The 23538-nt window shown below is 41.1% G+C and overlaps 1 protein-coding gene across 1 annotated transcript in view; it reads left to right on the forward strand.

The window, feature by feature from the left end:
* The window catches only part of LOC140267106 (MAM domain-containing glycosylphosphatidylinositol anchor protein 2-like), a 195455-nt gene that overhangs the window by 92874 nt on the left and 79043 nt on the right, over positions 1-23538 (forward strand). Inside the window, exons 4-8 of the mRNA XM_072362282.1 lie at positions 3108-3304; positions 7991-8129; positions 8294-8563; positions 21547-21638; positions 21758-21995. Coding sequence (XP_072218383.1) covers positions 3108-3304; positions 7991-8129; positions 8294-8563; positions 21547-21638; positions 21758-21995 — 936 coding nt within the window. The remainder of the gene's footprint in view (positions 1-3107; positions 3305-7990; positions 8130-8293; positions 8564-21546; positions 21639-21757; positions 21996-23538) is intronic.

Here is a 23538-nt window from a genome sequence, read left to right on the forward strand (position 1 = left end):
AGGCAAAGTTCCGCCACCTTCACAAAATGTCCCCTTCTTTTAACGTCCATTCCAATCAACCACATGCCTCAACATCCACTCACAGGACAAAATGCCTCAAGTATTTTCAACAGATCAGCCAATCATATGGATAAGTAAAAGTTTTGCCATGCTCACGACCTGTTTTTCCAGTTTTTAATCATAACCTCCTTTGTCTCCTTTGCTGTCTCATGTCACAAAATAAAGGAAATTGCTTGTCAGTGACAAAACGGGGCTGTTTCTTCTCGTGAGAAACACAAATGTCATTCAGGTCGGCAGCTCCCTCTGGGACAGTCATTAGGTGAAATTATTTGCATTCCCCTGCCACGAGCGACAGGTGTTCTGTTCCTATGGTGACTTCAGCAAATCAGGTTTTTAGGCTAAAAGACATCAAAGCCTAAAAAGAAAATCGACAAAGTCGCATTTGATTAACAGCTGAGAGACAGCCCCCAAGATCTGTGTGTGTGCGCCGGTGGAGCGGAATAATGCACATGTTTTCACACAGGTGCCGGCTTTTTTACAGGGAGAATGATGGGACATAAAAGGGATGAGCTTAGGTTTGATGTGATAATGAAGTGCCTTCTTTAGTCTTCACCTTCTCTTTTATCCAAAGAATTCACCTGCACCTATTTGTACAGCAAATGTTTTGGTAGCACTCTGAAGCACCAGTCTGCTTTTTGCCATTCACATGGGAACTTCATCATCTTCAGGTTTTGTTTGAGGTTTTCTCACTTCTGAGAATGACAAGATTGCTGATAAACTGGGTGTTAAAGCTTTTTTTGTGCTTCTCCTGTGAGACCTCCTCTGACTCACGCAGGCGCTGCGTCAAGCATTTGCACGTTTGTGTGTCATGCTGCCCCCCCCCCCCATGTCTTCATATCAGAGAAACCCAGAGATTTGACACTTGTCATGGTTGGTAGAGGTGAGCAGGAGTGATGCTACGGTTAGTGCGCTGGAGCGTTTAGCTGTACATGGGAAGATTTGCCGGCCTCTGAAGCCATAAACCTGCAATTACAAACCCTAACAACTCTGGCGCAGGCTGCCTATACAACACAGTTTTCCTCTGGGCTCGGGGATTTAAGCTTCACAATCAGTCAAGCGTGACTTAAGAACCTAATTGCACAAGAGTGACACACACACACACACATGCACACAACATCCTTATGGGAGAAAGAGTGATGGTGGAGGTGGAATTTTGTTTGAAATTCATCAAATTTTAATCCAGTGCGTACATTTCCATATTTCCATATTTATCTCTGCACTTCTAGCATCCACTTCCAGTCTGCATATCATTTTGGCCCTATTAATAGCTCAAATCGCTGCTTACCTAACTCACACACAGAAAATCTCACTCTCATTCTTGTCACCACAACCTCCTAACAGGTCTGGCGTTCAAAGACACGTGTATCCCAAGGTAGATAGGGCTGTCAATGAATCACTTCATTTCTGCCGCAGTTGGTAAATTGACTGTTTGGAGCAGGAAACGGATGAGGCACAGTTAGAGATAAGATGTAGGATTCATACTCACCACCTCCTCCTCCCATAATGAATCAGTGTATTTATTTAGAGCGATCTGCTCCTCTAAAACGGCCCTGCAGTTGCTGTCCTCTCAGCAGTGTTGTCACCCCCCCTACCCTTCCCTGTTTCTCCACCCCCACCTCAAAGGTAATTGCTCTTACCTGAGACACTGTAATGGATCCTGGATGAAGTATTGACCGCTGCTAGATTTTGATTAAGGGGCTGTAGGGCAGAACACGTCTTTAATGAAACTGAGGAATCAGCATTCTCTGGCTGGTGCGTCCAGGCTGGATGCTTTGCACTGTGGCCCACAGGCACCCTGACTACGACCTGATCCTCAGCAAATCCAGAGTCGACCTTAAGCTCCTGATTCAAATGTGACTAATTCATTCACTGATAACACCAAAGGTGTGTGCAGTTTTTCTCAAGAGGCCTATAATCATTAAGAATTTGGGTATTCATTTGTTGTAAGCCATAAGCAATGTGACTCACTCACACACACACAAACACACGCACACAAAAACCCGCCAGCTCAGTCATCCAACTTGTTTCTCCCTCGCTGGTATAACCACACACATTAATTAATACACTCCGCCACTTTCCCCTTCATGTGCAATAGGTCAACCTTTATCTGCTGGAAGTTTAGCATGAGGGATAACTTGCTTTAGCTTCTCTCATCCTTTCCCTTAAATTGCCTTTTTGCTCAAGTTAAAAAAACTGATTGCATCTCGGATGAAGATGAAAGGGAAACGACTGGCTCCCTATGTTCTTTGAGCGTGCAAATGGACATAATCTAAGAGGCGAGTATTAGCATGCTAAAAGACACCACCACTATGATGAACACCATTTGCAAAGGCTTAATGCGATAGCCGAGTAAGATGATTAACTTTGAATCCATTTAATCAACCACAAGCGCTTTCTCAAATAACCAGCTGTCTTGTGTTCAAGTAAAACTTCCCTCAAATCTGTTGGGGATTGGAGCGATGCGTCAAATCATAGAGTGTCCAAATCAGAGCAGAGGCCAGCCAAAAAGAATTCTTTGAAGTGATGGACATCAAACGTCATTTTCAGTGCAGCAGTTGTCATCCTCTCTTTTCTTAAAAGCTCACAATGGAATGCAGCTTGAAACACAGCAGCTCGATTTGACTGGGAAGTCAATGTGCCCTTGGGCTGCATCCTATTGACTTAAGTAGTTTAAGTAGTGGGCCTCTCACCTCGTTTTTTCATATCGACCCCCGAGTGTGTGCCGATAACTGGCTCTCCTAATGTGATGAGAATTCTGATCCTCTCGACCTGACCTTTAACCACAATCAAGCAGCGCGGATTGTGAGATTGTGTTCATGTTTGCTGATACCTGAAAGATTTCATACCTGATTAGGTACTTATTGCTATCACAACGGGGCAGATACATATTTATTTATGAAATGCGGTCAGTGTCATCGATTGATCCGAGAGATCTGCAACTTGTTCATGAAAAAGCTTTCCTTACTGAAAGCTTTCTCTTCTCTGTGTGTGTCTGTGGGTGTGTGTGCGTGTGTGTGTGTGTGTGCGTGTGTGTGGGCCTCCCACAGACCTAGATGACCCAGTGGTTACGGTACACCAAAGTATAGGAGAGGCCAAGGAGCAGTTCTATTACGAGAGGACTGTATTTCTTCGCTGTGTGGCCAATTCCAACCCTCCCGTCCGCTACAGCTGGCATCGTGGCAGAGAGGTCTTGACGCAGGGCTCGGACAAGGGAGTGGAAATCTACGAGCCATTTTTCACACAGGTAAGACAGAAGATAATGTTCTGTGATCTAGATGGGAAAATTAGAAATTCAGGAATAATTGCCAGTGATTGTGGAACAGTCCTTTTGTTGTTTTTTCTTTCAACCATTCGCTTGTGATGCTGGATTTGTGCTCTGTGTCGTCCTGCGGAAAGATCCAACACACCTTTAACTCTTTTTTTTTTCATCTTTAAATATTTATTTTTCAATTATTAGATACATTCAGTGGCTCCAGTACCAGAGGCAATGAATCTACACATAGTGCTAAAACCTCCACACTCCTACACTTGGTGGGCTGGGTGTTTTTTTCCTTTCGGGGTTCATTTCATCACCTACAAACAGAACGTTACACTGCATAACCAAAGAGGTTACTTTGGCTTAATATGAAAATATTATCCCAGAAAGATGGTAGCTTGTGTAGGAATGTTTCTTCAAGCAACAAGCATTTAAATAGCTGCATCCCATGTAGCCTTTACCTATGAAGTCCATCTATGTTTAGTGCTTCAACATATGGACAGAAACTGCCACTTTAGATTGCTCCATGTAAGTATGTCTACTATATGCAAGTATATATTTTTTGCCAGTGACTGTGCGAGGGATATTTTTTACTTTTTGGATTCTTTATCCCACCATAATAAATCATTTTGTGTCCCCCCCTGTTCAGTGACATTGGACATTCTAGCTTCTGAAGCTATTCTAGATGCAGTCATGCTTAGGGGTTCGTCAAACAACTCTAATCCATGCTAGAAAAGTTCAAAAGGAAACACAAAACATCCACACCACAAGTGTATTGTAAACATTTGTGCTTGAGAAATGCACAGAAGATAAAGAATAGAGAAAATGCACAGAGGCGGCAGTGCCTTACAATTTACAATACCAACCGCAGTTTCAAAGGGAACTTACAATTTCATTTCCGATCTCATGAAGCACACAGTTGTAGCTGTGTGAGGTGAAAAAAAAAAAGCTTATGGGCAAAAGCATATTTTTATTACAAGTAGAACTGATTTGTGGGAGGGGGTGACAGTGGCTGAGACCTAATTTAAGTGTTTTAAGAAAAGAGTCCTGCACATAAAGTAAACCAGTTTCCATAGTAACGATCCCATGATTATTACCAGTAATTACAATTTTAATGGAATGAAATAAAGTCTATACTGTAGGGCCTAAAACATACAGACAAATATTCAAGTGATGACCATTAGCAGCTTCTTTTGGCAGTGAGGGAAAAGCACGATGTGTTACCACTGCACACATATTCAAATCTCTTGGTGAATTTTTCGTACAGATAGATGAAAGTCCCAGTTTCTAATTAACAAGTCAACACTGCATTTCAGGCCGAACTTATAGGAGACGGAACGATTGCAACTGTAGTGTTTCATTTGCTTTTATGTGTTGGATTTGAGTGGGTTTTTTTGCGTTAAAACTCTACCTCACAACTCAAAATGCCCCACAAAGGGAGAATGGGACGATAAAACTTGTAGTCATTAACTCAGTGAATAGGAATACCAGATTTCACAAACCCAGTTTCACGGTTTACACGCATATGGAGAAACTGCAGATGAAGAAAGACTTGGTTTTCATCACAATCAGTTTTTTTGACTCGATTTTCTTTGCAGTCGTGAAATTGAGACGCTTTGTTCCAAAAGGGATTTTGTGCCGTCAACAAAGAACTGATTGAGATTGTTCAGCCACTTGTAAGGGAATTGTAGTTTTTGAATTGATTGAGTTCAATGTGATTTGTTCGCGGAGCTCGGCATCAGAGAAAGTGCAACTACATGAGAAAGAAAGAAAAAAAAAACGTGTGCATGGAAAAGAGGCTTAAGAGATAAAGAGAGAAAAAGGAAGGGAAATTTATGTTTGGCCAAATGGAGAAAGATGGCTGGGGAATAATGGAGTGGGGAAGGAGAATGAAGCTGCACAACTGGGCCTTCTCGACTCCTCAGACCTCTTTTCCCCCTCCCTCACTCCTTCATCTTTCCCTCTATTAGAGCTTTAATAGGAGCAGAAATTGGAACAAAACTCAAAATCCAGAGATTAGGATTGTGTGAGTCCAGCCTCAGATAAATCCTAACTAAACTCCTAGTAATTTGTTCTTATAAATGGCTAATAACATTATTTTCCAACTGGATCTGAACTTGCCTGTAACAGCCACAGTCAGATGAGGGATTCATTTATGGCAGACCCAAATGAAATCAACAAGGTCGAGTTGAGTCCACTTTTCTCCCTTCTGTTTCCATTTTGGTCAAGGATGTTTATTTAGTTCAGCTGTACCTTCCGCCCTCCATTATTCTTCATTTCAGCTTTACCTCTGCACATTTTTCAGCCTTGAAAATGTTTTATGTTCCCAGACATGGCGTAGAAATGCAGAGGTGGCATTTTAATCTCCGTACAGAGAACCGGTTTCGACAATAAAGCCACTGCCCTGAGCTGTGGTTTTATTGTAGAATCCCTGTTCTTTCCACTGTCTCTTATTTTCCTCCTTACATTTTTTCCCTTAATCTTTTCCCAGAGAATAGCACACTTATTGGACATATTATTAATCCTTTTTGTAATATAAAGTTCTCTCAGAGGATTCGTTCAGATATTGGAGGAGGATGGTTCATCCAGTTAATATTAATTATACATTTATTTCTGTTTCAATTGAAAGTGAAAAGTGTGAAAGTCCCTTTCACAAACTGTAATGAAGGACTTCATTAACAGTTCATAAATCTCTGAAGAATTATTCATACCTGACTTGTGAGGGAATCACAAAAATTATGGGACTTCCGTGTTGAGGAAAATCTCTTCCCCATTTTTCATTTCGCTTATATTGACATCACATCACTTAGACAATTGAAAGAAGAAGAAAAAAATGGCTGCAAAAATTAGATTTAATTGCATGTTGTTGGGGCACGATTTTTCACCATGACAACAAATAGCATATAAAATAGAACTTGTAATGTGTGGTGACGGTTTTAAAAGGGTTCACGAACCTAACTGAGCAGTTTTCAAGCCCAAACCAAGACAATCAGCGACCAAAAGTGGAGGTAAAGAGACACAGAAAATGGCAGTGAATCCCGAAATGATAAGAAACCAGGGGAGGAAGTAATCCAACGCCCACAGCGCAGAGAAACTAGGACAATTAACTGCCAGACAGGACACAGAGAGATTACACCACAATCAGGGGGAATGTACTAATGTGGGTTGTCGTATGATGTAAAAGTAGACCACAGAAAACAGAAGAAAAGTTGCCGCAGCCCACAATTTCACAGCCTTTTTGTTGAATCTCACATGACCATTTCACATTAACAAGACTTGGTTTGTTTGTCCAGGAAAAGGCTTCAACATCCAGGCCAAAACTGACTAATTAACTGCCTGTTAACAATTCCTACCACGAAGTAATGAATACATTCACAGTTTAGATTGCTTCAAACCTTAAAAGTATAGAACTTAAAGTGTTGTCCTTAGGTTGCTTAGAACAGCCAAAACAATCCGTGTGTTGGTGGCTTTTCGAGAAAAAACAAAAACTTTACAGCTAAGGTATCATTTTAGAAATGCTACATGGCATCAATTGGTGATGACTAATCTATGAGGGATTAATGTGTTATCAATCAATCCATTCACTAATAACAGCTTTAAAACCTGGGAATATTCTATTTCAGTTTTATCTCCATATCCGTTTAGTTTTCTCCGTGCTCATGGTGTGCGGTCACTTTGTCTTTGCAACCAAACTTTTTTCATTTCTAGTTTGATGCCTTTGCCTCCAAAGTCGAAGTTGAAGCATTAAAGTGAAGTTGGATGTGAAATATTTCCAAACAAAAAAAAAAACAGACAATGCACCCCAATATCACTTTCTTGTCCTTTACTGGCTGTCGTTAATTCCAAGTCCTGCAGATTTTGTGTGTTGTACTGCTCAGTTTTCCCATCAGTATGACCATGAACCCCCTGTTCAGTTAGTTTGTGCTTCCTTCTCTCTCGTGCCCCCCCCCCCCCATCCGTACTCGGAGTAAAATTTGTACTCTGACATACAACAAACCTCACTCCCTTGATACCTGCTTCAAAGCAGAGGAGGTGACAGGAAAAGAAAGGAGGTGGGATGTGGGGTCCATGTCTAATGTAATACAATTAAGTTATCTTTAAGCCTCCGCGGGTATGAAATATGCCATGTTTTTGGACCAATGCATCATGTGCCTGAGTCATATTTTAATCTGCTTCCCCTCTCTCCTCATCCACACACACCCACACACTGGAGTCAGCCAGATCAAAGGTTTACATCCTCATCATAACCTTTTGGGCGAGGCTTGTGGCTGACAGGCCCAGTTGGAATCAAACACAAATTCTCCATGAGATAGCCATTTCTGTGGAGAGATCCCCTGCTGAGCTCATCCATATTTCTGGGGCTCAGCAGTGAAAATACAGCAAATTTCTGTGGAGTGATCCACTCATTGGTTATAAGCAAGCTGATATTCTTCTTTTCACTAAAAAAAACATCACCATCATTTTTATTTTGGTGTTGCAGTAACGTTGCTGCTGTCTTTTCCGTTCTTCTTTGTCTCTGGTGAAACTGTTTGCTTATTCATTTCTTTGACCTTTTCTTTGGAGCTGTTTGGCCTTTGACGTCGCCTTCCCAGGATCTGTTTTTTGGCATCTCTTTTGCTTGATTATGTTGGTATTTCTGCACACATTTGCATACCAGTGTTGGTTTGGTCTGAGCTGCAGGGGGAAACGAAGATTCTGAAGCTGAAGAACCTGCGTCCTCAAGACTACGCCAACTACAGCTGCATCGCCTCTGTTAGAAATGTGTGTGGGATTCCTGACCGAAGCGTTATCTTCAGACTCACCAATAAGACAGGTACACAACAGAATAAAACAAGTTAAATTTACCCAAAATCACTGTTTTAATAATGTTTATAGATGACTGCAATTTGAAGACTTCTAAATGCACCAAGGCAGAGCAGAACAGTTTGTTTTCCATCTCCTGGCAGTATAACACTCTCTCTCTCTCTCTCTCTGCAGCCTCCCCATCCATCAAACTGCTGGTGGAGGATCCTATCGTAGTGAATCCTGGTCAGACAGTCTCCTTGGTGTGCATCACCACCGGAGGAGAGCCACCCCCCATCCTCACCTGGGTCAGCAGTAATGACAGCCTGCCACAGAGGAGCGTGGTGAAAGGGGGCACTCTCACTCTACCGGCTATAACCTCAGATGAGGCGGGCATTTACAGCTGCGTGGCCAGCAACAACGTGGGAAACCCGGCCAAGAAATCCACCACCATCGTGGTGCGAGGTGAGAATGCATGACTACATATATCTATTCATGGAGTCACAGATTTCTCTGGATTAAAAACTACTTTAGCCATTAAAACCCGAATAAGCTATCAACACAAATCAGATCACTTACAGGAGCCATCGTTAATGCTGTATGCTGAAGATGAACTTGGTCAAGAAAAGTAAGCAAAGAGGTTTTGCTCTTCAGAATCCAAACCCAACAAATTTTTACTTAAGTAAATGGTAAAGCAAGGATTTTTAGACTTAGGGGTCTTCTAGAGCGAGGCAACATGTTTTTATGCCATGCAGTACACCGCAGCACCTCTTCACAGCTATTGTGTTAGATGTTCCATTCTGGATACTTTCTGTTTAAAGAACCGCCCCCCCCACACCTCCTTATTTGAAGGTTGCCATTTGGCAGTCATTTAGCAGATGTGTTTCATTAGGATGTAGATAAGAAATGGTGACAGAAAAGCCTGGGCTGCGATCAAGGTGTTTCAGGCAGTTCAGGGGCCAGATGCATAAGTGATGAGAACACGCAAAACACTTTCTTCTAAAACTGACACGTTCTTCAGATGATGCAGACACGTTTTTTTTTATAACAATTAAAATCTGATATGGTGAAGGGGAAACGGAAACGTAATTCTAAGTGCTTTAAATAGCAGTAGCACTGCATAGTGACTCTCTGTGGATGACCACTTTGATGCTGGAAGATCTTGCCACTGCACATAAAAATGCAATCATACTTGGATATTGTTCTGTTTTTCTGGCACACGGTCCCTGTTGGCACATGCTGCACTTTAGGCTTCCAAAGGTAGTGTAAGAAAACAGCCTACATAACTTGCTCCATCTGTACATCTCTGTCTCCTTCATATTCATCAGCAATTTTAAGTAAGACTGTAGGATCTAATACTCAGACTATGTGCTCATCTACGGCAAATTAAAGTGGGAGTCGCCAGTCATCCTGCTGTATCCCTGGTGCCGTCCTTGTATGGATAAACGTCTTTCTTTTTCCTTTCTCATTTGTAATTCAACCATTTCCTCTTCATCTTTGTTGTATCCTGTGCCCTGAATTTACAGAGCTGTTAACATCTATTACTTCATTCCATTCAGCTATTTTGATTCTGGTTGGGATTCCATAGCTGAGACCAACAAATAAAACACATTTTTTTTCTTCTACTTCACTGATTGCCTCAGTTTCACATAAAGTAAAAATTGCCTATTAGTCTATTTAATTGTGGTGCAAACGGGGCTGCTAAATGCAAATCACTAAGTCAGAGAGTGTCCACTAGACATTGGAAAAGGAGTGGAAATCAGTATGTTGCATTTGTAAATTTTCATTTGTGAGACAGAGAAAATAAATAATTTGTATTGACAGTCTTATAAACCTTGCAGAAAGAATGCTTTTGCACATTTCTGCTTATGTGCATACGCACAGTTTAGGTCATGACACTACACACAGTTTTATGCATCTTGCCCCAGGATATGTATTTTTGTTGGAGAGTATAACCCCTTTGGTATGGACTTTGGGCATTGTAACTTCACAGAAATTTAAATGCACAAAAATAGCTCACTGAAGGAAAAGTGGTGGTGGGGGGGAGCCCAAAGCTTAGCATGACCTCTTTTAAAAAAAAAAAAAAGCATGTCTATTTAGATTTAAATTATACAATTGTTTTTTTTATTATTATTATTATTCATTAGATATGAATAATGCTCTTACCGAACAAACACGCAGAGTGTCAGATCTATATTACAGCTGTGATTACTTATTGACAATCAAGGCCGATGCCAAAGGCGAACAAGTGTTAAATCGCTAATTTAGATACACCAGTTCAAGGAGTGGTTAACGCCGGTTAAACCAGAACAGCAGGACGAGGGTCGTTGGTAGCTGCTTGGTCATTATCAGGAGAACATTATTTCCCAAGCTGCTTTTCACCTGAGTGGTACAGGAGGCAGAGGAGCATCTGATCAAGCTGTAGCTCATTAGGGAAAAAGAAGTACACAGAAAATGGTTATTTCAGTGCTTGCTTTACTGACAGTTAGCTGGCAAAATGGATACCTAGTGAATGATGGGTACTTTAGGGTATGAACCTGAGGTATGCTATGCACAATAAAACCATGAAGACATATTTAAAGGTTTTTACTGTCTGTCACAGAATGCTGGTTTATTATATAATCTGTGCAGATGCAGCATAATGTATGTGGACATTGATTTCCATACCCCAAAATCAATTGCTGAACCTAAGCTTAACGATTAGGGGTGGTTTGTATGACTTGGCTTTCACCTGTTACATATAATGGATCCCGATGAATTCAATGTGAAATTGCAGGTGAATGAAAATATCACTGAATTAATGAATGCCATATCCAAGAAAAGGCATTCAAGCAACCATCCTAATGCAAAAAACAAAGTTTTGTTTTGCATTTTAACATTCCAGAGAGCATTATGCACACATGAATAAGCATATTTAAATCAGGCTTTGGCATCAAGCTCACAAATGGAAGCTTCTCCCACTTTCTGCTTTCATCTCAGATATTATGCCACAGCTCCATCATCAGGTCGCGTCCGTGCTCAGCCTGTTTGGGAGTTTTTATTTATGCAGCCGTACACTCTGTGGGATGAAAATGAAATCACCAACAAATCATTTCTGATGGTCCCCCTGACAGATAAACCTCTTCCCTGTATTGTGCAAGTGCCCATACAGCTGAGGACTTAAGAACTGAGAGGCTTACATCAAAGAGAAGATGTCAGGTGTCCCACTGGAGCAAATAAGTCAGAGCACGCTCAGTGAAGGCAGTCGCTGCAATAAATATCACACTCATTGATGTGTCATACATCTGGAGCTGACGACAGTTCTCCTCTGGGATCCTGTTGAATATAATCCAAGAAAACAAAAAGAGGGGAGAAAGATCACAGTATTTTTCAAATATATATGATGTTTGAGTAGACTCACTGATTTAACAGGCTTTTGAGCATTGCCTGCACTTATTAAAAGTTAAACAGGACAAATATGTATTATTCTGATTGCCAAAATGTCTAGCAGGATACGCAGCCACTGATTCGTCATGCAGAGCTTTATGGAAAAACAAGAATTCCATTAATGCAGGCTGCTACTGTTTGGTTTCAGTAATACAGCAAAATGGATCCCTGGCGTCTGCTTAGATTTTATAAAATTAACCTGAAAAAAAAGCCTCAATTTGTCATATCCTTCCTGCAAAAGACTGACACTGTTGAGCAATCATCCTTGATGTTTACTTTTTATGTTTCCCTAGAGCTTAAAAGCCCTCAATAACATTAGTTTTACTTTATAATATACCATAGAAAGTCAAATAAAAAATATTGCAATAAATTGCGTCCTGAGTATTTTCAATCGATAAGTCAAAACACCTCTTTGAAGGAATCGGAAGGCAAAGAAACTGCATATAGGAGGAAGAGGGAGAGGAAGTAGAAGATGCTTAAATGATTCAATTAATCAATATGTGACAAAAGAAATTAAGCGTCAATAAAAACAGGAAATAAATTAGGAACTTTCTCATTGGATCAATAAAAAGTCACTCTTGTCAGTGTAGAGGATCGATAATTACACACAGTCATTTAAGAATGTAATGAGGTTGCATGAGTGTCAAATGATCAACCCAGAAACTCCAGTAAACAGTTCTATAAAACGTCCCTGATGGAAAAGTGATATTGAACAAATCTCTGTCTCTTAAACGCTTGTTTTCACGCAGTTTATGTGACAGTCTGATGAACAGTGAGAAACATTTGGATGAAAAGCAGTGTGTGCATGTGTTTGGTGGTGGAGGGGGGTACGTTTGTCCTAATTAACAGGAGATGGGTTTAGCATGTTATCGCACATCTCGGAGGTTGCTCTCCTGAGGCTGATGAGCTGTCGCTGACGCAAGTGCACAGCTCTTAGATCAGCATGCAGCCCCCGTGACTTTATAGCTGTACAGTAATCGAATGATGTCCAAATTATAATGCATCGTAGTTATTGTACCACTACAGATTGGACCGGAAAGCTAATGTGATGCACCCGAGTCAGGTCGAAAAGTGGGGTGTCTTAACTCCGTGTGGCGACTTGCTTTTTAAAGATATGTCCTGAGGTACTCTTGTTTTTTATACAATTCATCCATGGTTTGCTCGTGCATTTGCAGCATGTCTGCGGTCTTCTGAGAGACTGATTCCTCCTGTTTCTTAATGTCATGCCGCATTTAAATAAGCTCACAGAAGGTTTTCAATATTAAGGGTTCTGGTGACTTGGCCTGGATCAGGTTGTGTTACATTTCCATGGACTGGATATAGTTTTTTTTTTTTTACAGTGTAGAAACAAGGTAATATTTTTCCATTAGATAATAACATCGACCCATTGTTTAAACTTTGTCACACTCATGGATGAATTTTCTTTTCCCCCTGTTTCCCTGTTCACCAGGTTGTTTGCCATGTTTTAGTTTTTCTTATGTTCGCCAGCTCGTGTCTTCTCTCCTCACCAGTTGTCTATCACCTTTGGCCCAGGTCTTTTGTGATTTGCTTTGTCATCAGTGGTGCTCAATTTCTGTGAAAGGGTGTCATGAGAGGCTTCCCCGCCTCATCAGGGAGTCTAAGATGGCCCTTGAAATCAAACCCCCCTCAAGTAAGAGCGAGAGTGGGTCATTTTTTTGTGCGCAGAATGGATTGAACCTGTTTTCTTTTGTTTGTCCACATTCCCTGTGCCTGCGAATCAGTGTGGGAATGCATTTAGCTTCCACTGAAATTAATTCAATTCAGTTTATTGTAAAGCTGGCCACTGAAATGACGCACATTGGAAACTTGGACACTTGGAAACTGCTTTCATGTCTATGTTTCATTTAAAGCAGTACATACTGAATTATGTGCAGCACATTACAAAAGAAGGAGAGACATTTCTTTCCTTGTATTCATGACACTTTTTGTATGATTTTTGAAAGGAAGAAAAGGAAAATTGAGACAAGATAAGAAAAGCCTGAGACTAGAGGACACAAGCAGACCTTCAGTTGCTTTTCTTTCTGCATGTGTATGCTTGTGAAAAAGGGAGTGTGTGCCAGTCTCTAATATATGTGTAAGTATGTTGCTATGATGGCCGTGATGTTTGGAATTCTAAGTAGATGCGAATGGAAGGTCATCTTCCTGTGCACATGTGTGCATACATTGATATTCATGTGCGAATGTCTCATGTGCACATGAAATACCTAATCAATCACCTCAGCTACACAGAGTTCACTCTCCATGTTTTGCAGGGTCACCCTCACCTCACCTCACCTCACCCTCCACTCTAGTCCTTGAGAAGCACGAAAAAACTGCTGTGGCCAAAGGGGGATGTGTGTGTGAAAACACACATCTCTCCCCAGCAGATGGAAGTTTCTCTGGTCATACTGTCCCACCAGCCAGACTGCCTTCTAGGGCTTGGCCATCTCCGCAGCCAGCCCAGCAGGCCACTGGCATCACATCACCCCACTGACAAGACTCTTTTTATGGATTAAGGGTGTGCAACACGCCTTCAAATGCAGGTCAACACCCTTCCTTTTCCTGTCGGTTCATTCCATCCCCTGGCAGAGACATTGGTTTGTGAAATATCTGCTGCAAAGTTACTGCTCACTGGCTGTTTCTTTTTTGTGTGTGCGTTGCATATCAAATATACATAGGCAGCCCTCAAACAGAGGACTGATAAATTGAGACAGAGCTGTCAGTATATGGTGTTGGAATGGGCAGCCGGCCTTGCATTTTGTTTTCAGGTCTGCCTACACACACGCGCTCACACTCACGACTCATTGCATGAGTTTCCTATCTTTTTGCAAAGCAGTGCACTTTCCTTGCGTGAGATGAAGAGAAATGAGCAGCGCCGTAGCTCTCAAAAATGAGAAATCAAACGGCAGAGCGTTGTCATCAGGTTTTCATGACAATTCCTGAAGGAGTTCCTGACAAATTCAGGTACTCGGCTTCTGCATCCAAGACAGCCATCAGTTCCGTCTGCTAATGCCGACACAACTAATTGCACACGCCCACATGTGTACACACATTTGAGCATCAGTGCAGACAGAGGCAAACACGTATCATCCACACTTGCTGCTCTGATTGGAAGCTCGCTGTTGTTTATAGAAAAGCAGAAATGCAATGTTTTTTGCATAAAGGGCTCCCTGTTGTTTATATTTAAACAGTTCGGTGGGGAGAAAACAATCATGAAGTGCCTTGTAAAAACCTCTCTGTCAGCATGTAAATCAACACATGAATGACTCTTATCAAATTTGCTTTGGAATAAATACGGAGCAAAAGCTGAATACATTTCCATTCATGAATGCCAGATTCAGTGGCTGGCCGTCCATAACTGGCACTAGCCGGTTGTGGATCTCCCGTGCTGCGGCCCTGCAGGCTGTATGCTAGTCCATGTTCTGTTTTTTTTTTTCCCCCACGTATGTAGGAAAGTGCCTTTAGATGTGCACATGCGTGTTTGGCTGGTGCATGCAGCAACGCAAATCACTCTTAACACAAATTAAAACTGTCAGTCAGCCTGAAGGTGGAGAGCAGCATTCGGGACTCTTTGTTTTCTCCCCTCCACCAAACTATGTGAGTAGCTGTGATATTGCAAAGCTGCTGAGGCATGGGAAAGCATGCGCGTGCAAGTGCGAGGAGTCTGGAGTGAAAATGAAGAAGAAATTTAGAGGTGTTCGGACGGTGGTGCGGCTCGTGTTTTGAGCCCATATTGCTGCTCGTTGTCCTTTTCTTTGTGTAACCTTGAGCCTAGCAGATGAGGAGAGGAGACTTTTCTAGAGACGCCCATCTGGCTCAGAGTGATGAATCCAGCACCACGTGCTGATATCCTCCACCAGACCGAATGGAGAGTCTGACGCTTGCTGAGAGATGCTCAGACAGGACTGAGTGAAAAATGAGATGGGCTGATGGGTAGACATGAGGACAATGATTCAAAGCGAGTATGGAGTGAGACTCATCTTTCCTCTCTGTCAGACAATAGCAGTTAAACGCATGCGTTTCCTTAAGTGATGGCAGAGCGTCCTTTTTGCCACATACATACATACATGCTCATGATAGCCAGAGTGTCAGGACTGTGTGGATGCAATGCTAAGAAGCTTCCCTGAGGTGCTATTGTAATCCTGCTGTGTGACACAAGCTCTCTGCAGAAAAAGACCTCAACCACGGCTTTTCTCTTTGTGTGATTATCTGTGCTTTTCATGTACGGGCCACCCATTATTCCCGCAGGCTATTAAAGCTATGGAGCATCAAAAAGGCAAGCTACAGGCAAAAGCCTTTCAGTTTGCAGCGAAAAGGGGAGAACAGGAACACCGTAATATGTACGGAAATGATCCAAAAGAATACCTCGAACATTTACCGCATCGCAGTTGAACTGCCTGCAACCTCTCAAGCAAAACAGGAAAGAGGAGATGTGCAATGCAAATGTGAGAACAAACAGAACCCCCATTTAGCCTCTTGATATTACTGTGATGAGAAGAGTCCCTGTGGTGGATGTTTGACGTTTTTGCAAGCTGCCACACTCAACGTTCAATGACGGGAAGCATGATGATAAAAGGGAGCCAGCTACCAAAAGTCATCAATAATGCATGCAGGATTTGTTTGTGCATGTGTTTTAGGCTTCAGAATCAGCGAAACAGTTCTTGCATTGCTTTTAGAATTAACCAGATGTTTCCCAATTTCTGCTTGAATTCTAAACTCCGTCTGAAATGTTCTACTTTAGCTCCTGCCTCTATGACAGGTCAATCCTTTGCACTTTTTTACACTGAAAGCATTGTTGGCTCGCTATGCATGCCACTGTCTGAAATCTTAATGCAGAATTTGCAGTCCTCAAAACTCACAGTTGAATCCTAAAAGCCACCTGTGGCGCAACGAACCTCACTATGCATCTAAGAGGATTTACTGGAGCTGTGACAGTAAAGTCAGTGTGACACTTCTGTCAGCTTGAGAAAAAGCTGTTAAGTGGACCTTGACTTGAGATATGTTTCTCTGAATATGTCATGGCTGTGCTGAAGTGTACAGATGTTCAAAACTTGTGCGCTATTCACCATTTCTTTTTATTTAGCTTCACCCGAGCCAGACTTTCTTGGAATCTTTTAAAGTAATCTTGAGCAATAGTTTTCCAGGCTTTCTGATGGTCTTACATAACCATTTGCTAAAGAATGTTTTTTTTTCTTTTTCATAAGGTAGTCAGTACCTTGAGACTTTGAATCTTTCCAGCACAAAAAGGGAACAAACTCAAGGAATGTACTGGCACTGTGTTTACACCTAACAGATAACTTAGACTAACAAAGACTCAGTTTCTAATTGTATCTGTATGCACTTTGTTACCAGTAGCCAGTCACAAAGGTACATTTTTTTAGTTGCATCTCTTCAAAAAGTTTTACAGGCATTAAAAAAAGCATTTTTGGATAAACAAGGTGATTCCCAAAGAGGGATTATTATTATTATTCCGAAAGGCTATTTACAGTAATTACAGAAAAGCTTGTCTAAGAGAGTTTAGACAGACTCTGAATAAAGGTGTCCATGCCAAATATTGAGTTTAAGTCTGTTAGAACTGTTTTTACATTATATGCTGTGTTTCCATTTATTTTTGCACGATAAAGTCCCTATTTTCTTGGTTTTTCATGAGGAGAGGAAGTGTGGCTCAAGACTTTTGCACAGTTGTATATCTACAGTCTCACAAATTAATATTGTATAAACACACAATGGCGCCCTTGCAAGGTATTATTTATGATATTGTGAAAATCGTGTGACAGTTGTCGGAATCACAGTTTACCTTCAGAGCAAATGGGAAAGTTCTGTTTCCAAGCGGAGCCCTCATTAAAGATTCATGGGACTTTTGCCAAGTCAGGAGTGGGTACGGAAGAGTGACAATGCAGCGTCGCCCAATTAACTTCCATTCACTCTGCACATCCTACCTCACACAATCATATTATCATTACAAAAAGTTTCTAAAAACTCCAGTTTAAGATTTTCTTCCGTGCATACGTGAACGGGCACTTTTTTAGCTACTGCAACTGGCCAGCAATATTTACAACAACCAGAGGAAGTAATGCCCACTTATCTCTCCTGTACACAGATGTAGTCGATTTAGGCCTACTTGCTATTCATTATTTATGGTTAGATAAAATGTTAGGAAATTATTTTTTTGAATGGAAGAAGGAACCTATTGTGAAATATGCATGAGTGCACCGCAGCTCTGTGCAGAAATGAGGCAGAGCTGAGTCACCACTCGGAAATTCTGGGAAATGTGGGGAGTGAAATAGAGACCACGACGATAATCAGACAAATTCAGCTCCAAGTAAATCTAAATCTATGCACATCAAATGAGAGACAACAAATCCTCACATTGCATTCTGCACTCAGTCTTTCCACAGTGACCAACATTCAACTACTTTTGTTTTTAATGCCTAAAAGTTAGGGGAAAGTAGCTGGAGATGTCGAGATACTGTTATTAAATGAAAATAAAATTCATTTACATATTCTGATCAGTACGATAACATTCCCATTGTTTTGTTGGCATTATCATAGATATTAAAAAGTGGAACATGAACACGCTACTCAGAGTGGACCTATCAGCACTTCCTTTCATCAGTCAAGACTTTCTTAATCATAAATATGGAGGAAGATGGAGGACACTATATATATGATAATTTACAAGTTGCAGAGAAGAAGACTACACAAGTCTTATGAATGCTCTCGCTATGCCTTTGTTGGCTGGACTATTGAATACAAATGGGAAACATGCGCTTTATTTGAAGGTTTGGTTTTGTAGTTTTTGAGGTCACGTGGGCGAACAGCAGAGCTGTACTCTTAAATCCAACTCAAGCTCGCTGTGATATCCTTTTATTTCACCTTGAGCTTTTGGCCTATGAAGCTTCACGCCATTAATGTGGAAAAAAGCAAAGATCTCCACCTCTCACACTGAGAATTAAAAAGAATAGAGAAACACAGAGGGCGTTTTTCAAATGCAGCAGGAAGCAGGTTACTGCAGTGTTTTCTCTGTACCTTTATAGAAAGTAAGTCTTAGACTTACAGCTGTGTTTGAATTGTCCATTTGTTCGCTGCCTAGTGAGCCAGCCATGTCAATTGACACCTTTCAGCTAAACCAAACAAAAGTTTTGGAAACAAAACTATCAGCAAGAAAGAAATTCACAAAGATTCACAAACAAACCTGTTGGATTTAAAATGTAATTACACAATCTAATTGCAGTTTGTATAATTGAGTTCTTGAATCTGTTGAATCTGTTTTTTGTTCTTGTTGACTCCATATTAAAGAAACCAAAACCACTCTATATACTCATTCTATGTACTAGAAGCTCATCATGGTGCACCAAAAGTGGTGTATAGAGGCTGTATCCTACGTCAGTAGAGGTAGACCATCATGTCTTCACTGTACACTGGTGTGTACATGTCCTGCCAGCGTTTTCTTTATGTGACACGTAACAGAATGGAAGACGCATAATTATGAGGCTCCGCTGCATTCATATAGTGTTTATAAAGCATCAGCAGCTGTCTGCTCCTGCCCACTGGTGAGGCTTCTGAATAGTCAGCACAACAGAGTGTGTGTGAGTTAATTGATGAGTGGGCAATTCAAACAGAGCACATGAGACAAATTATGGATGTCACATATTAACAAAGAGATAAAATAGGGTTGGAAAAATGTTCAATTTACAATTGAACACAAGGGGTGGCATGTATTCTCAGGACTAGTTCACAGTTAAAATGAATATTAGACAGCAAAGCAATTAAAACTTGCTAAATATAGATAAATAAACTGTGTCTACAGACAAAAAATGGCAAGGGTAGAAGTCAAGGACGATACACAGACCACTTGAAGGGCTTGTGCTTCTTCTTCTTTTGAGAGCTTACGTGGCCATCTTGAGGAAAAGTCCTGCACCGCCATTTTTTTTTTTCAGGTAACAGATCGAGGGTGGTCCTGAGCTGTATAACGTGTCCAATACAAATTATCACAACACAGAAAGAAAAGAAAGAAAAACATTTGTGGGAGCAGATTGGGTTGACACGAGCTAAATGTTGCTTGTGATCATACTAATAATATGATGCCGTAAAAGCTCAAGCAGTCTGTTGAATTGAAAACATCCTGCGGTCTGTCCAATAAAGCTTACAGCAAAGCAGACGCTCTCGCTGTGGGTTCGTTGCAAAAAGAAAGAACCTAAGCAGCCGAGGACAATGAGCTCAGTGACAATTTTTCTCAGTGACATCCCCACGAACACGACTACATCCGGCCTTACAGTTAAGAAGTACTGTACATGTGATTGTTGAATTCCTGGCTGTGTCACAGTCTTTTAAGCTGAGAGAAGAACACTCTCGAGCTCGAGGAATGCAAAAAGAGGCTTATTCCAAATGTTTATCTGCTGTCACCTGTGACAGCAAAGTGACTCACACAGACGTGTGGAAGTGGATGTGTGTGTGTCTACGTGTGTGAACATAACCATTCCTCATGAAGCGGCTACTAACTCTTCTTAGGTTGTCACTAGGACACAAACACCTTTTCAAACTGTCAGGATGTACAACTCTGCTTCAACAATGTTATGTGCAGCTCTGCCTCAGGATGTTTTCACTCTCTGACTTCTACAATGGCACAAAATCTGCGGTCCCTCACAGACATGCCTACTTAATGGCTTCCACTATGGAGTCTGTCTTGTCTCATTAACCTTAGGCTGTGTATGTTGGCTTTAAGGAAATTGGAATCTGCGTAGTGCGTGTAAACAGTGACGCAGAGCTGAGCCAAAATGGGAAGTGAACATGGGTTGCTAGTAATATGTTGTATTTTGTATCCATAAAGGTCACGGATAATATGCTGCACACTGTATTATACTAAATGACACATTTTCCATGCCGGTAATATTGAATTATAGACATCATGACTGATAGGCATTGCCTTGGAGTGTAAAAGTATATGCGAAACGTGAATGAATGCAAATGAAAAGGGGTGTTTGGAGGGGGTCGACGTGATTGTATTTTTTTTGTATCTGACACGTGTCAGAAATAGGATTCTCTGCCTGCCGACACTGATTTCAAACATGAGGCGGAAGATCATGTCAAGGAGGCGTGTGTCATTCGTCTCTCCTTCAGCACGCTGCTTGGCAGGCATCACAATGTGTTTTGCACATTCAATTTCCTGTCTTTAAATCTGACACGCAGCTTTTGTTTTCGTTTTTCCCTTTTACCAAACTGAATATGATAATGTCACTGGGGAATTGCTAGATGAAAAGATTTCCATGGTGCCGTCAGCCTTTTTCTTTTTTTTTTTTTGCAGAGGAGATGAATTGAACAGTAGATGCGGGCTTTGGAACCAATACAGCATGCATTATAATGAAATCATCTTCTATTTTCCATTCAGAGAAGCAATGTTTTGAAAAGGGAGTTTGCAAACCAAATTGGATTAGAAATGCTGGATATTATGTTAGGTATCTCTCTGACTTCACAGTGTGTGTACTCTGCTTCGGCACTGTTTCTTCAGTCTGTAGCTATCAATATTAAAGCTGGTTCAAAGCTTTAATCTTTAAAGCAGGCACATGATTCCTTTTTTTCTCTGTAAAGATCTGTGTTTGACCCCCACAGCTGCACTGAAAGCTAAAGTTTTAGTTGTTCGCAGAAGAGCACTTACACTTGTCTCATCATTGTCTGTGCACGTGTGTTCAGTTAAAGCCACTTTTAGGATTTCATGAGCTCAATACTCACTCGAAATATCAAGATGAGCAAAGGTCGGATTTTGCAGCTGTAACACGGTGAAGCCTTTCACCACGTTTGAATAACGACAAATGCAGAGGCTGAGCATGTAGGATTTACTGTACCTTTGATGGAGATGCTTCACAGTACTTTAGAGATATGGACATTGAGCAGAGCTAAAGTGTTGAAAAAAATCATCTAAAAAATGGCACCAATAAAACAAGCCTAAGATAAATGTGTCAGGGTTTGTTCCATTTTGTTTACATGCTTATTTAATTCTGAACAAATCCATTTTCCCTTCACAGCTTTGAAAAAGGGGCGATTCTGGATCACTCCTGACCCGTACCACAATGATGACAACATCCAGATTGGACGCGAAGTCAAGATATCTTGTCAGGTGTGATTGCAGAAAAGCAGTGGCAGAGAACACACACACATGCATGCACTTCATGACACATTGAAATAAGTTAGTAAAGTATAATTAAAGCGCAAATAACAATGAGTTGTATGTCCTAGGTGGAGGCAACGCCTCCGGAGGAGCTGACCTTTAGCTGGCTGAAGAACGGCCGCGCCCTGCGGAGCTCGGAGCGTATGGTCATCACCCAGACGGACCCCGACATCTCACCCGGAACCACCAACCTGGACATCATAGACCTCAAGTTTACCGACTTTGGCACGTACACCTGCGTGGCGGCGCTGAAGGGAGGAGGCATCCCTGAGATCAGCATTGACGTTAACATCTCCTCCACAACTGGTGAGCATCACACCCCTTGAGTCAACGGCACCCCCCCCATTTCAATTGCTTTTGACACAGACACACACATAGAGGCTTCTCACAGCTTCTCCAGTCATTTGCTCAGGCTTCAAGTTGTCACTTTTAAAAAGACATTCGTTTTAACAATCATGTAATGTCTTTGGATGTAGTTCCTGAAGAAATCACTGTACACATTAAGCATTTGGTGTATTTCAACTTTGTGAGATGTTTCAAATTTTCATGAAGCTGTTTCTAATGCAGTAGCCATTTTGCCAGCTCGTAGGCTCCACTTTAGTTTGAGATAGATGGAAAATGTAGCAGTCATGATAAAGCATCAGGTTAGGAAAAGAGTTTTCTTGTACAAAACTGCAGAGAGTTTTGGTTTGGTTTTATCTGCTGGATTGTCTCATAACTACTGCTAAGAATGGTGCACATTGTTCGTATTCTTATTTAAGATAATAATAAAATAAAAATAGAATAAAATACAAAAATGTTTTTCACCGTATTTTTTTTAATTGTGGACAGAGAAATGTAACTTTTTCAGTGACGTAAACTATATTTTTCATTGTCAGAGGAGTGAAGGAGTTACATTATAAAACATAGGACTCCACCTGAAAAGTACCCATTTGCTACCTGATGACGGCATCAAAGGTCATCAAATCACTAATCTTTTAGCTGGAGAACGCGTACAAATGACTAAGCTAAAGCCGAAAAGCTGTTGTCGCTGTCAGTCTTGACATGAGATCTCTTTGCTATATGAACAAAACAGTATTTAATGATGCAGTAAGTTTAAAATGTGATGAAATCAGTGCTGTCAGGCTGAATGTATTTTTATTGCATTAACACAATGCCACTTCATCGTCATTTAAAGAATTAGGCAAACGATAGGAAAGTGAATGTGTAATTGGAATTCTGATCTCCTCCATACTGGTTAATCTCCTCTATACTATTCGAATCTGTGAGCTTAGTTTTTCCCAGATTACTTATACTGAAGGTATTACAAGCAAGCCAAGCACAAAGCCTTACACCAAGGCCGTGGCTGCGTCCACAAAAAGCTGCAGCACGTTGTGACAGTCCCGATTATAGCCAGCAACTGTCGCCATGGGCGATGTGACTGCCACAGTGTGGTTAGAAATAAAAACACATTGCAGTCATCAACAAATTAACAGTAATGTTCCAGCATCCTGATCATGATCCATGTTGTAAGATTTCCAGAAACAGGCCCTGAAATGTCTTTCCTGTAGTGCTCAGCTGATAACTTGTTGCCTACTCTGAAGTGAGTAAAGGCAGACGGGCTTTGTTGTAATTTTGAATCATACTGAATCTACTTTTCTGTTCATCAAATGTAAAAAAATTACGGTTGCAAGACAATAAATAGGGGATGCTTAATAGCTTGTCATATCTATAATTTGTCATAATAGTGTACAACATGTATTTTTACAAGTTCACTGCAGATCTAAGTTTTTCAGCCTTGATTCTCATTGTCTCCATGAATGGAAGGCTTACATTTGGCTCTCTTCTCTTTGCTTTTCAGAATTAAAAA

This window comes from Leuresthes tenuis, unplaced genomic scaffold (genome assembly GCF_036924035.1).
Source record: "Leuresthes tenuis unplaced genomic scaffold, fLeuTen1.0.hap1 SCAF_13, whole genome shotgun sequence".
In the NCBI taxonomy this organism is placed as follows: Eukaryota; Metazoa; Chordata; class Actinopteri; order Atheriniformes; family Atherinopsidae; genus Leuresthes; species Leuresthes tenuis.